Genomic DNA, 15,069 nt, shown 5'->3' on the forward strand with positions numbered 1-15,069 from the left:
TAATTGAGTCTCCCCCTTTTTCTTGTTATTTTAACAGTAATTGATAGGCTGTCCCTGCATTCTCTCTCCTTATTTCCCCCTACACCTGTATGTTGTAACAATCGGGAGCAGATCATCAAGGAAACTTTCCAACCACAACCAAAAATAAATAAGAATCCGCCAAAATTTATACCCATCCAAACACAAACACATACTGTCATGCATATTTACAGGAAGACAGTGCAGTGGCAACATCAGCCACAACTGTTCTAATCCCTCAGTAATCTAGGAAAATCCAACTTTCATCCAAAACAAACTGACACAAACAGGAAACCTCTGCACAAAGAATCACTGCTCAAGGCCTCTCTCTTCAGCCCTTTGCCCGAGTTTTGCATTTTGTGTAACTTTATGCAGAGCCCCTGTATCCTATGGCTTATTGTGTGTGGCCTTTCTGTAATGGCTGTAGCCATGATTAGCTCATTCTTGGGATGACATGGGTGCAGGGTATGTGACAGACATTCCAATCCCATGTGCTATCTTTGGGGACCATACTGTATAGTTATACATCACGTGGGCCTGGGGCTGCCTGCAAATCCAGCAGGGAGAGTTCCCAGGAACCAAAACAGTGGAGGGAGATTAAGGTGAATCACTTAGGTTGTAAACTCCTCCAGAGAGGTGCCACTTAACACCCCCCAACCCCTCAGGGATACTGGTGTATACTGGTTCAAACTGCATTTTGCAGAGACCAACAGTGAAAGGGCTTTTGGCATAAAAAGGCTGCTTTTAAATGCACTCCGGGCCTTCTTTCTGATCCATCAAATGTTCAGCACTGTCCGTCCAAGGGGGGCCCTCCACTCTTCCAGAAGGGCCCCAGCAGACTGATGTATGACTTGTGCTATATTTCATGTGTGTTTAAATCTGTTTATTACGTTTCTCTGTAATATTGTTACTTAAGAACAAAGGTGCTTGCTAGAAAGAGCTGTGTGATCACTAGTAACTGCAGGCAAAACACTGCTCATAGACCTGTGAGAGAGAAAAATGCAGGTGCTGCCCGTTAGACAGCCTGGCTGGCTGGGGATATCACAGTGTAAGGCAGGGAGCTGTGCAGCCTTAAAACTGCCTGGTCAGAAGGGAGTGCCCAGAAACAGGCAAAGGCTGGAGACCTGAAGCCTAACTGGGCACTCCTGCAGTGGACCACAGAGGTAGGGGTGGGGGAGAGTTACCCTGAAACTGTGACAGAAGGTTGTATACGCAAAAAGAAAAGGAGTACTTGTGGCACCTTAGAGAATTACAAATTTATTTGAGCATAAGCTTTCGTGAGCTACAGCTCACTTCATCGGATGAATTTGGTGGAAAAAACAGAGGGGAGATTGATATACACACACAGAGAACATGAAACAATGGGTTTATCAAACACACGGTAAGGAGAGTGATCACTTAAGATAAGCCATCAGCAGCAGCGGGGGGTGGGGGAAGGAGGAAAACCTTTCATGGTGACAAGCAAGGTAGGCCATTTCCAGCAGTTAACAAGAATATCTGAGGAACGGTGGGGGGTGGGGGGGAGAAATAACATGGGGAAATAGTTTTACTTTCTTTGTGTAATGACTCATCCATTCCCAGTCTCTATTCAAGCCTAAGTTAATTGTATCCAGTTTGCAAATTAATTCCAATTCAGCAGTCTCTCGTTGGAGTCTCTTTTTGAAGCTTTTTTGTTGAAGGATAGCCACCCTCAGGTCTGTAATCGAGTGACCAGAGAGATTGAAGTGTTCTTCAACTGGTTTTTGAATGTTATAATTCTTGACGTCTGATTTGTGTCCATTCATTCTTTTACGTAGAGACTGTCCAGTTTGACCAATGTACATGGCAGAGGGGCATTGCTGGCACATGATGGCATATATCACATTGGTAGATGCGCAGGTGAACGAGCCTCTGATAGTGTGGCTGATGTGATTAGGCCCTATAATGGTGTCCCCTGAATAGATATGTGGACAGAGTTGGCAATGGGCTTTGTTCCCAGGATAGGTTCCTGGGTTGGTGGTTCTGTTGTGTGGTGTGTGGTTGCTGGTGAGTATTTGCTTCAGATTGGGGGGCTGTCTGTAAGCAAGGACTGGCCTGTCTCCCAAGATCTGTGAGAGTGATGGGTCGTCCTTCAGGATAGGTTGTAGATCCTTGATGATGCGTTGGAGAGGTTTTAGTTGGGGGCTGAAGGTGATGGCTAGTGGCGTTCTGTTGTTTTCTTTGTTGGGCCTGTCCTGTAGTAGGTGACTTCTGGGTACTCTTCTGGCTCTGTCAATCTGTTTCTTCACTTCAGCAGGTGGGTATTGTAGTTGTAGTAATGCATGATAGAGATCTTGCAGGTGTTTGTCTCTGTCTGAGGGGTTGAAGTAAATGCGGTTATATCGTAGCGCTTGGCTGTAGACAATGGATCGTGTGGTATGATCTGGATGAAAGCTAGAGGCATGTAGGTAGGAATAGCGGTCAGTAGGTTTCCGATATAGGGTGGTGTTTATGTGACCATCGCTTATTAGCACCGTAGTGTCCAGGAAGTGGATCTCTTGTGTGGACTGGTCCAGGCTGAGGTTGATGGTGGGATGGAAATTGTTGAAATCCTGGTGGAATTCCTCAAGGGCTTCTTTTCCATGGATCCAGATGATGAAGATGTCATCAATGTAGCGCAAGTAGAGTAGGGGCATTAGGAGACAAGAGCTGAGGAAGCGTTGTTCTATAGCTGCTCTCATCACTCCACCGATGAAACAGCATTCATTTTCTCACACTTCCTGCAACGCAGACTGATATGGGAGATTTTGAACTGTGGACACAATCTCAAATGGTAGGTGCTATTGAGAGACTTTTCATCTACTCCTTTTAGGTGCTTCTTCAGGAATTTATGTAATTGTATTTTCAGACCTTTACCAGGCATATACCCTATTACAGTGGATATAAACTATTTAAGCTCTTGATGAGTATCCCTTCACTTCAGCATTTGCTTTTAGCAGCGGTAGTTACAGATATTGCTGTTTTTCCAAGGATTTTACTTGGCTCGACCTTTCTGCTGGTGTAGTGTGAGACATCCAAATTAAGTCTGCTATTCTCAAGAATCTTCCAATTTCTCCCTCACTGGATACACTTGAATCTAGCCAGTCCTTGCTTACAGACAGCCCCCCAACCTGAAGCAAATACTCACCAGCAACCACACACCACACAATAGAACCACTAACCCAGGAACCTATCCTTGCAACAAAGCCCGTTGCCAACTCTGTCCACACATCTATTCAGGGGACACCATCATAGGGCCTAATCACATCAGCCACACTATCAGAGGCTCCTTCACCTGCACTTCTACCAATGTGATATATGCCATCATGTGCCAGCAATGCCCCCCTGCCATGTACATTGGTCAAACTGGACAGTCTCTACGTAAAAGAATAAATGGACACAAATCAGACGTCAAGAATTATAACATTCAAAAACCAGTCGGAGAACACTTCAATCTCTCCGGTCACTTGATTACAGACCTGAGGGTGGCTATCCTTCAACAAAAAAAGCTTCAAAAACAGACTCCAATGAGAGACTGCTGAATTGGAATTAATTTGCAAACTGGATACAATTAACTTAGGCTTGAATAGAGACTGGGAATGGATGAGTCATTACACAAAGTAAAACTATTTCCCCATGTTATTTCTCCCCCCCACCCCACCCCACCCCCCACTGTTCCTCAGATGTTCTTGTTAACTGCTGGAAATGGCCTATCTTGCTTGTCACCATGAAAGGTTTTCCTCCTTTCCCCCCCCTGCTGCTGGTGATGACTCATCTTAAGTGATCACTCTCCTTACCGTGTGTATGATAAAAGCCATTGTTTCATGTTCTCTGTGTGTATATAAATCTCCCCACTGTATTTTCTACCAAATGCATCCGATGAAGTGAGCTGTAGCTTACGAAAGCTTATGCTCAAATAAATTTGTTAGTCTCTAAGGTGCCACAAGTACTCCTTTTCTTTTTGCGAATACAGACTAACACGGCTGCTACTCTGAAACTTGAATCTAAGTGTTAGTTCTGCCATCGCAATATTGTTTACTCAGACTTCATACAGACATTGCCATCCCTCTCCATGCCTGAGAGTAAAATCTGAGAACCAGTTAAATTTATACCTACTGCTCAAATCATAGGAAAGCTTGTTAGTTTTGAATCATTTCAATGCTTTGCAAGCTAGCTATTGCCCACTGCTGTTTAGTGGAATTAGAGCAGCAATTCTCCAACTTTAGTAACCCCAGGACCCCCATTTTGATTTAAAAATGTTGTGGACCCCCAAGCCCCCTGCTCAGCCCCAGGCCCCACCCCCATTCCACCCAGACCCACTCCGTCTTCTACTTCCCGCCTCCTCCCCCTCCCTCCCAGCACCTCCTACACGCTGCTGAACAGCTGTTCCACAGCGTGCAGGAGGCACTGGGAGGGAGGGGGAGGAGTCAAGGACCTAAGTCTGAGAAATGCTGAGTTAGAGATCTGATTGAGCCTCAGCCCTATTGTGTTCAGATAGAAATGTAAGTCACCCCTTTTCGATAATGCTTTCCCTAACAATAACACATCATCAGTATAAATCATTGGCTAAGCGCAACCCCGGCAATCCAGGAGCATGGAGAGAGAAAAGCCGTTCTGGAGCTTCATGCTTATTCATAATTTTGTTCAGTGTCTTATCCTAAGTGCTTTAGATATGTCTAAGATCTTTTTTGGATTCACCTTCTGCACACAAGTCACCACAGGATATCACAAAGGGCACACGATCCTGATCACTAGGAGCTTAACCTCAGATTGTCCTGATGAAGCTGGCAGTTGAGCTTTTAGCTGCAGAGTACTGTCAGACTACAGCAGATACCCATAGTTTAGCTGCAGAATCTGCTATGTCCTAGGGGCTTGGTTTCAGTCGTTACGCATCAGCGATGTGTCGGAATGCAGCCTTTTCACATCACAGGGAACAGAGAAAAGTCTCAGGACAGAGATACTAGAAAGCTGCAAGAAACATGCCAATACAATATAAATCTGAATCTATGCTAACAAAGAGCCCCTTATGATGGGGAATGAGGTGCCAACTGTAATTTATTGAAGCCATATAATTTAACCAAATTTTAAATTGGGTGAAGCTATTTCATTTCCCCCTGCAGGCTCTGTAAGTCCTTCTCTGAGCTCTAGACCCTCACCCTGGGAGCTCCCTATGACATCCATAAACTTTGCCCATGAGGTGGAGGTTCACCACTATGTGATGTGATTCTCCCTTTTTTCAGAGGCTGCTCTTGCAGGAGTCCCAGCCCCATCCTGACCTGAAATATGAGAGTGAGGGAACTGGCACCTAGTCTCCAGTTTAAGGCACTGCCCTGGAGCTGACCTAAAGCTGGTAATTTTTTTTTAAATGGCAAACAGAATGAGGAGGAAAGAGAAAGTGATCTGGTGAACATAAAGTTCTAACGCATCCAAAACCAGAAAATACACCTCAGGGCGGAGGGGCAAGCTGCGGCTTCAATGAATCCCTATGGAAACGTAAAAAAAAGTAGAGTAATCCTCAACTGGTTTCTCAAAATAATTGAACTTTTCACTCAAAGCTTAACTCAGATGCAGATTACTGTGCAAAATTTGCACATGGTACTGCTTAGAAACAGGTTCCAGAGACCTTGTCACCTATAACGCAGCTTTTCACAGAGGGAGGAGGACAGCCTCCCGTATTGTGCCTATTGACAATAATCTAGCAGGAACTATTACGTTACGTCCTAGAAAGGACAACTCGTGTCCAAATCAGAGGAACAATTTCACAGTGGCAGCTGTGAGAGGGGCTCGGCTTTTCCCTCTCATCTATCAAGCAACATTTACCCTGATAACTATAATCTTTCGAAAGGTAGATAAAGCCAATGTGGACTCTACAGATAAGAGGAATGTCAGCCTGAAAGTGAGGCTGTGCTGAGCAGCCGTGACAGTTATGAAATACTGTCACACAAGCTTGAAAAAGGAACCAAAAAAAAAAAAGGAAAAACGGCAATATAAGTAGACTGAGGCAAATGCTCCCAGCACCCATCCTACTTGTAGTAAGCCCTAGCTAGACTACATCTGCCTGTGTTTGACACTTGATAACACATCTGCTTCTCATTCTGATGGAGCCTACATACAATTGTGTCTCCAGCTCTGAAATTCCAATGTACAATTATAAAAATCTCTTCCAGCTGGCCTCCTCCTCCACCTCCCCCCATTGCCAGGAGATTAGACTTTAGAAATATTTCCATACGAGTCTCAGTGCCAAGGCTGAATGGCTGATTCACACCCAGAGAGCTGTACAACTAAGGAAAATACTTGCCTGTCACATTTATTTGCTTTTATTCTGACATTTACAAATATACTTTATACAAATATTCTAGACCAGCCTACTGCAGGTCATTGTATCAAACAATTATTTGAACTGTACTATAATTTTTTTAAAAATATAACTATGAAAACAGTTTCTCTTTCTACTCTGAAAGTACAATATTATTTATGAAGGTTGATTCCTTGGCAACAGGCAAAAGCAATATGTTCTTTCTCCTTGTGACCTCTCATTTTGCAGGCATGAAGTATTATGATCAAAGAGTTTTTTAGGGCTTATTATAGGTAGCAGGAATATGACAATGCATCTTGTTTACTACTACATCAGGATGCTACAAATACTCTCATAGAACTAAAATTATCACAGAGCAATCACTAATGGGGGTTAAGGACTGATTTACTTTAACTTCTTAGTGACTGCTGGTTAAGTTGGCTTCTTTTTTAGGCTCTTTCTTGTAGATAAGTCTTTAGGATGGAGAAATTGTGTTAAGTACCAACAAACAACAAAAGAGCTGTTTGTACTATTTTCAAAAGAGCTTTTTCAATGGTCCAGAATAAAATGAGTTGATGTACCACTAATCCCAAAATGGTTATATTTCAATGTGTTGGTATAAGCACTATAGAGTGGGTATTTATGCAAACAAAAATCAGGGAGATAAATGGCACTTGCGCTGCTGAGTTAATTCAAGCCCCAAGCTCCATATAACTCTTGTAAATAGTTATGTTTCCAAAACATCCTGGAGTAAATAATCAGGATCTGGCTGGGATGGTAAATAATGCATTATTGTTTCTCTTTGGAGGTCCGGCTTTATATTCCTGATAGGTGACAAATTTGTTTGACTCACTTTACATAAATTTTATAGGGCTACTTCGAGCAAGAAGTTTTACAGTCTTTAAACAGTAGCCATTAAGTAACTTTTATGGTGCAAAGGCAGAATTAAATATTTTTTGTGCTGATTTAAGTAAAACTTTGGATAATTTGTCTTGAAACAACATTGCTTATTAAAAGACACATGGTGTACAAGATATTCTAAAAATACCTAGTCCTTAAGTGCCTGCACTGATAAGGATTTCTGAGTGATGGGAACAGAAGAGCAGCAGCACCATCATGACTGGGACACAAGGTAGGTATCAAACTCCTGGCACTCATAGCATGCAACGCTGTCTAAAACCCACTCTCGGGTCACCATGGCAGTACACTTCTGTTGGATTACTGCAAAACAAAATATGAATGATAAAATAATATCTGCAAATCAGTGTGAGATTCAGATTGTGAGCTGTCTATTTCAGCATTATTTTCATTAACAGTGTTCAAAATATCATTTCAAATCAGTTACATGGTGGCTACTACTCTACATGTCCTGACATTGCATAAAATGCAGCTGTTTCATGGCCACTTGGCAAACTGCCAGTATCTACACAGGAACTCTTTAAACTACCATACAAGAGAGACTAATAAAGGTAAGAGAGCTGAGCAGTTTTTGATAAGCATTGCTAAAGGATTTCCAAATCACAGACTCTCAGCTTCTCCATGCACACACACATTCAGTGTGTAGGTCATGTTTCTAGACACGTGAGGACACACTCCTAGGGGAGGATGGCACAAAAAGGTGTTTGTGGCATTAAAATGCTCCCGGATTACATCCATTTTTCAGTTTAGGTGAGGTGTGGAGAGAGAGGAACTCAGGGATCCTCTTGTCCCAACCACTGCCCAGAAAACTAAATGCCAAGGGGGCTGTGTCTTTTGTAAATAAGTGGGGTGGATGACCAGAGACAAGTGAGGTTTTTAGATTTTATTTTGGGGTTAGGGTACTGGCACTTGAATGGTTGGGAAAAGAAGATTGTTGGCTGCTTGTTCCTGGGTGTTTTTTGCCCCAGCTGAGGTTTTCTACTAAATCTCACTGGTCTCTACAAAGCAAAGCCTCTCCTAAACTCTGTAAATTTTAGGAAGTAGCCCTGCTGCCAGGGATAATTTCAGTTAAACCTGACTCTGGAGACATGCAGGGAACATGGGTTGGCAGTTTATTTTACTGCATATTTACATTCACATTTCATCACAACCTTCCTACTATACATCAGGCGAGGAGACTGTCTGGCAAACCACCTCTCAGGACTTTGTTTACTCTCAAGATAGGTAAGGGAAAAGTTTGAAATGACCAACTGTGTCTGTTTTGAAATGAAGAAATGTGCTCCCAATTCCAAAACATAAAAGGACTTTATTCTGCTTCCTTCATAGAACCTTACTACTATTCTATTACCCAGACCAGTGGAACCTTAAGGCACTCACCATGTGCACCACAAAGCAATCCATAGCTCCATATAATCTTACCTCTGTACCCTGCGTATTCGAGCCAAGCATCAGGCTGTACAACTATTACAGCAGTAGAGTTCTAGGATTTCAAGATAAGAAACAAGATAAAAATAGCTACCATTATTTGTATCACATAAAAATCAATCCTTCCCGTCTGTCTGCAGATAGCAATAACTGGGCATTTCTTTGCTTCACTGCATAGCTCCAGTGAAGGAGTCAAGAGGAGGAAAAATAAAAAGTGTATTAAGTTTGTAAGAATATTCTACATGAGTTTCTGTTCAGGGAGACTTGGTGATGATAAATTAATGCACCAGAGCCTTTTTGCTCCCGAAAGCTGAAGCCAGAGGTGAGCCCCAATGAGATGAGTTAGGTGGCTTGTACACAGTGCTCTGTGAACCTCAACACAGCAAGACCAGCATGTGTCTTGACACTACTGGCACTGTGCTCAGGAGAGGCCAAGCTTGGAACAGAAGGACTGCTACAGATCAACCTCTGGTTCACCCACAGAAGTGTGAACGGCGCCTACCTCTATCTATATCTGCATAAATCAGTCTTTTACAAGCACCAAAAATCACTAAGTATTTATTGGGTGGGAAATCAATAGGACAGTTTACCTTACACCCATCATCACTGAATACTTACAGCTTTGTGTGTGAACAGATGAGGCTGCTTCACCACTGAGGCGCCACAAAGCTCCACCATCCACTCTAGATCACCTGATTAAGTCAGACAAAAGTAGCACGTTACAATTATGACTGCACTGCCCTGGGGACCAGCATGTCAGAGATCCAGCCCTGGTTCTCCACACCTTGCTAGTGTGGCTGTTACAAGTGAAATAATTTTATCCCCTTTATTTGTGGGATAAGCAGAGAACAAGGAGCCCTGCTCTTACTAGCCTGTGCAGGCCAATTATTACTAAAGTCTTATCCTAGGTTCTTCAGCAGGGAGAACCATCATGGGACCCTCAGGGTCGCAGGCAGATAAACAGCCCAGAGAAAAAATGCTGCCAGTCATCTTAACTTACAGAGCTAAAGCATGAAATTACAATTGAAATAAAAAGTTAGAGATCTGGGATAATTTCTCATTAACACAAACTAGCCAGAGAGTGTTTAATTCCCATTAATTTGCTGAACTCTTGATGAAAAAACATAACAAAATCTCCTAAGCAGAAGGAGTCTGTAATTGCTCATCACAGCACTAGGAGTGAGCACTGCACATGCTGTGGTAATTACTGTAAATGTCAAGAGATGTGGGGATAATTCATCCAGTCAGAAATAAATGTGATACTGGACAAATCAGAGCTTGTTGCAGGGAAGAGAATGAAGAGCAAAGATGGGAAGATATGTGCTTCTACTACTGAAAAGTTAAGCTACAAGTTTTGCTGCTTAATGGTCTCCATAAAGAGACTCCACATACTTGCAGCTTTAAACTAATGAGAAAGCTTCAATCCTTTTCATCTACTTATCCTATGTACATAATTGCAGGCTTTAATATGTGTATTTTACTTTTCACAACTGCTCTTCTGTAAGATCAGGAAGAGATAAAGTTACACTGTGGCAGTCTCAATTTGTTAAGAAGATAATGGGTAGGAGCTGTGTAGGCAGAAAAGTACTCAAATAACTTCAAATGTTCAACAGGGAGTACATAAGCTTTTTCCAGAGATCGTGGTGCTTACACATCTGCGTGCCTTTTTTTTTTTTTTTTTTTTTATAAATGTGAACCGAAAATTTCCAACATTGAATGGAAGGATTACATCTAAAAACATTTTATGTGGCCAAGGCAGACACTGATGGGACTGGGAGACATTTAGGGTTGCCAGCTTTCTAATTGCAGAAAACTGAACACTGTTGCTCTGCCCCTTCTCTGAGGCCCCACCCCTGCTCACTCCATCACCCTTCCTTCCGTTGCTCACTCGCTCATTTTCACTGGGCTGGGGTAGGGGGTTGGGGTGCAGGAGAGGGATCCGGGCAGGGGCTCAGGGGTGCGGAGTGCAGGAGGGGGATCTGGGCTAGGGCAGAGGTGCGGGAGGAGGTGAGGGGTGCAGCTCACTCACCTCAGGTGGCTCCCAGGAAGCAGCCAGCATGTCCCTCAGTCTCCTAGGCATAGGGGGGACCTGAGGGCTCCACGTGCAACCCCCGGCCACAGGCACTGTCCCCACAGATCCCATTGGCTGCAGTTCCTGGCCAACGGGAATTACAGAGCCGGCGCTTGGGGCGGGGGGAGCACATGGAGCCCCCATGACCATCCCTATGCCTAGGAGCTGGAGGGACATGCCAGTTGCTTCCCGGGAGCCATGCGGAGCTGGGTAGGGAGCCTGCCAGCCCCGTACCAACTGGACTTTTAACAGCCTGGTTAGTGGTGCTGACTGGAGTCGCCAGGGTCCTTTTTCGACCAGGTGTTTTGGTTGAAAACCGGACACCTGGCAACCCTACAGACACTGTCCAAAGATTTTTCCATAACGAGGGAGCATAATCATGAAATTAGGCACTTCTGGCTAAGTAGATTCTTCTAAGAATTGCCTACTGAGTAATAAGAAGAATTGAACAGTCTTCTACAGACACTTGGGCAGATGGGGCCAGGAGGGACAAGATTCTCTCTCTGATTGGGCTGTTTACATAGGCCTGAATTTTCCATCCTCACCTCAGGGTGAGTAGTACCTGACCCCACAAGTAATATTTATTTCAGTGGTGCTACATGCAGTAGCAAGTACAGCTCAGTTGGAGGGTGACAATCTAGTCCTTTGATATTTCTGACAATTTAGAGGACTGACATCTGCCACATTCAGTACAAAATCTATAAGCCAGATTTGTCAAGACTCTTTTAAAAATTTTTTTAAATAAAGCACTTGTGCTCTAATCCCATTACTGCACAGCACTCTCGTTATTACTGGTCTCTAGTGCTTTAATTTGTTGCTTGTGGTAAGAGTATTAATTGGAATAGGTGGGCATTAGAGAACTTGGAGATCTTATTTCCATCATCCTAAGCTGTGCAATATTTTCCTCAAGGCTCTAGTTCTTTCCTTTTTATTCAGTTTGCTTATAGGCATTTCCATAGGGCTCATCACCTTACATTAAAAACACCATCACATTAGCAACATCATGGTATGCATTTCTGTGCTGTAAGGAGTGCTTGGGGCCATCACTGTATTTGTTAGGGCCTCTAATCACACTGCAAGTGCTTTGGGGACATACTTCCAAGATGAAAAAAGTGTTCTATAAAGCCAAAACTCTATTTTGTGCCATCCCTATGCTACCAACAGAGAAATGGAATTCTCCAGAGATCAGCAGGGGACAGACTGTGTATCATAGTATGATGAGCTTTCCACCAAAACAAATAATTGCATCCAAACTTTTTTTTTTTTTTTTTTTTTTAAAGTCAAACAGCCTCTTATGAGTTAAGGAGATAAAACTGGGGAAAAATACCTAGTGTACGTTTCATTTTGCTATACTGTAAATTGCAGATTAAATAGCCCTAAAAGGTGGGTCTCCATGAAAGGGCCAGCAAAGGCAACAATTCTGGAGAAGTTGCAATGACCACTGCAGATAGTTTCTGTGGATTCTAGAAATGATAGTACATTCCCCTCACCTGTGCGCATATCGGTGAATGGTCCATAGCAACAGATCTCAATGTCTTTGAAGAGCTGAAAAACAAGGCATATGTGAACAGAGGGTATACGGTTCCAGGGCAGAATGGGCATTCAATTAAATGTTTGTTTTATTAGAGTGATGTATGAGGTCCCTCTATGGTTGGGATTCTCAAGCTATGCTCTGTGAAGCAGCTGTGGTACAGTAAACTCTTCCTGGTAGTCCACAAATTAAATGTTTTGACAACCAAGCAGGGGACGGTTGTGGGACTGGAAAAGGAATCTCTCTCTCTCATGAAGTTGTCTGAAGAATGAAAGCACTGGAGACCCCTGCACCACAGTATACAGGTATACTCTGGGAAATGTTAGTTCTTGTGACTTTGGTATATGACTTGTGCTAATGTATATAAGATCACGGTGTATATTTTGGAAAATACACCCCTCACTTATCTTATTTGTTATGTGTGCAGCTTGAACATGAATGGATTTCCTCACTGTTAGCTGGCTAATTTAAAACTGACATTCTATGTTGCATTGCTCATGGATAGTAGACATTTATCATGCCTACAATAAGTTTTTTGGGATCTGCTAGAATTATTTCAACAATTGTTTCAGAAACAGAAATCCCCATTCATGAAGCATTGTGTCAACCACCCTCACTTCAGTGGCCCATAGGCAAGGTATAAAGTTTCTTCTTTCCTGTGAAAAGGGTTAATGCTTGTTCCATGACCCACTTCCTTAATCATTCAATTAAAATCTGCAAAACTTATGATAACTTTTGAAGTTCCAATGACCATTTTAAATCGGGAGAGAGAAGAGTTGCCAGACCACGTCCAGCCCTTGCAGTGCTGTTATCCTCAGAAAGTCAGATCAAACACATCCAAGAATCAGGTTTCAGAGTACCAGCCGTGTTAGTCTGTATTCGCAAAAAGAAAAGGAGTACTTGTGGCACCTTAGAAACTAAAATTTGAGCATAAGCTTTCGTGAGCTACAGCTCACTTCATCGATTTAGAAGTAGTTTAGTGTGAACATCACACTGGTCCTGACATTTTATGGGCATCACACAAAGAACACACATTACAGAAAACGGATCATATATGAACAACCACAGCTGCAGCCAGACCTTCTTGTGTTATGAGCCCAGCAGATATCACAAGGCAGGCAGGTATGCACCAAATCATTACACTTCCAACTACCAAACCTAGGTGCTACAGAAGTGGTGTTAACAACAGAATGTGGCACACTTATCTCCAAGTCAGCACTGAAATAAAACTCCAGCATGATGTTAGGAGCATTATGCTTCCAGAGATGCCATCTTCTGAAGGAGGTATAAAACTCCTTCTGGTCATATTAAAATAGCACCCTTCATGAGAGTCAGACTATTCTGCCTAATTTGCAAAATGAGTAATTACACTATCTAAATTTCCTATGCATTTTCAATGGATACAGTAGCCTACAGCATTGCAGTTGTAGCTGAGGAGGTGCTAATCTTTATCTGCACTCACAGGGTGTTACACGGCTTTATTCACCAATATTGGTAAAATATGGGACTTTGAAAACTTGGGATGAAAGCTACCATAGAATTGAAAAATATTATTTTAGCTCCTATAGGAGCAAAAAGAAAAATGAATTATATTGCTGGCAAAGACTGAAGAGCACACTCTTTTTACAGTACATGCATATTACATCTTCCTTTTCATTTATTTTTATTTTTCTTCTTCTACTACTGCTTCCCACAAGTGCCAGCCCAGAGAACTATACAAGACGCTGCTGCTCCACAAAGCAACCCGTATGCTATAAAAATGGATAAAGCTGGAGTTTCTTTAGGTTAAAAACTCGCGTTTGGCAATTTTGTTACAAAAATGAGAGGAACACTGTATGAAGTCTTGTATCTTGTTAAAGGTTAAGGAACTGTAAATTCAAGAATAATGAATATTACCAAAGAGCAGGGTGAGAAATGTCTCCAAATAAGCACATTGCACATACATATATAACTAAGAAGGGGAAAGATCAGGGATGAATTGCCTCTCTCTCTCTCCTGTGCAGTAGGATTCAATTCAAGAGAGAACCTCTGGCTTCTCTTTCTCCAGCCCGGTGAAGACAACAGGCTGGGTTTCCAGCTGATGGCTCTGCCATCCTTCTAATGGCAGGTCACACAGAGCATTATTTATGCTATTCTATGAGAACACGGCAGACTTCCCCAGCCAATTGGAGGGGTTGGTACTACAATGGCAAATGTTAATGGGAAGGAGCTTGAGGAAAAACCCATGTGGTTCCAGGATAAGGGCAGGGCTTTCCCATCTGATGGCATAAACAATGTGGTATGAAACAGCAACTAACTATGCCTGCAACATTTTAAGGTCACAGACTATTTGCACAGGACCTCAAAGATAATGAGCACCCAGATTCGATAAATGAGAGATAAAATTTCAAATTTGCTGCATTTTTTGTAACAGCTGAAGTGCAATTTGAACACAGCCCTAAACTCAAGAACAAACAACAACATTTATCATTTTGAGATTTGGTTTTGTACAAACCCATTTCTTTCTTACTGCAGTGGCAAGACAGCATGACATTTAGTATTTTACAGTTCCATCACTCTGCAAACTGTTTTCTGTAGCAGTTTAATCAAGAGGTCCGTACACACAGGGGATAAATAACTATCTTAAAAAAAAATCCTACGCTTAAATCATGGGAACAGAGTTTCATGTACAGAGAGAAAGTTTCAGAGGTTAAACAGCAGGTGATCAATGGAAACACTGCCTGTTTCTTCTAGATGAGAATTAGTGTAGATTGGTTTTACCTTTTCCTCCCCCAGGCCTCCATTTCCCAGAGCCCGGAGGATCACCTACCCATA

General features: G+C 42.6%; 1 protein-coding gene and 1 long non-coding RNA gene across 5 annotated transcripts in view; one reads left to right on the forward strand and one right to left on the reverse strand.

Moving 5' to 3' along the window:
* The first annotated feature begins 2,702 nt into the window (after positions 1 to 2,702).
* Positions 2,703 to 7,718, forward strand: LOC122457650. The gene is made up of 2 exons (XR_006277301.1): positions 2,703 to 2,809; positions 5,256 to 7,718. It is a non-coding gene; the product is annotated as an uncharacterized LOC122457650 (long non-coding RNA).
* The window catches only part of BRCA1 (BRCA1 DNA repair associated), a 50,732-nt gene continuing 41,969 nt past the window's right edge, over positions 6,307 to 15,069 (reverse strand). For 3 of the 4 annotated variants that reach the window (XM_038385229.2, XM_038385227.2, XM_038385230.2), the window contains exons 20-23: positions 12,215 to 12,269; positions 9,272 to 9,345; positions 8,648 to 8,708; positions 6,307 to 7,531 (exon numbers count right to left, since the gene is read on the reverse strand). In XM_038385229.2, coding sequence (XP_038241157.1) covers positions 7,425 to 7,531; positions 8,648 to 8,708; positions 9,272 to 9,345; positions 12,215 to 12,269 — 297 coding nt within the window. In that variant the 3' untranslated portion in view covers positions 6,307 to 7,424. Of the gene's footprint in view, positions 7,532 to 8,647; positions 8,709 to 9,271; positions 9,346 to 12,214; positions 12,270 to 15,069 lie in introns of those variants that run through there. The other variant, XR_006277298.1, reaches the window with a different exon arrangement.

Source organism: Dermochelys coriacea, chromosome 27 (genome assembly GCF_009764565.3).
Source record: "Dermochelys coriacea isolate rDerCor1 chromosome 27, rDerCor1.pri.v4, whole genome shotgun sequence".
In the NCBI taxonomy this organism is placed as follows: Eukaryota; Metazoa; Chordata; order Testudines; family Dermochelyidae; genus Dermochelys; species Dermochelys coriacea.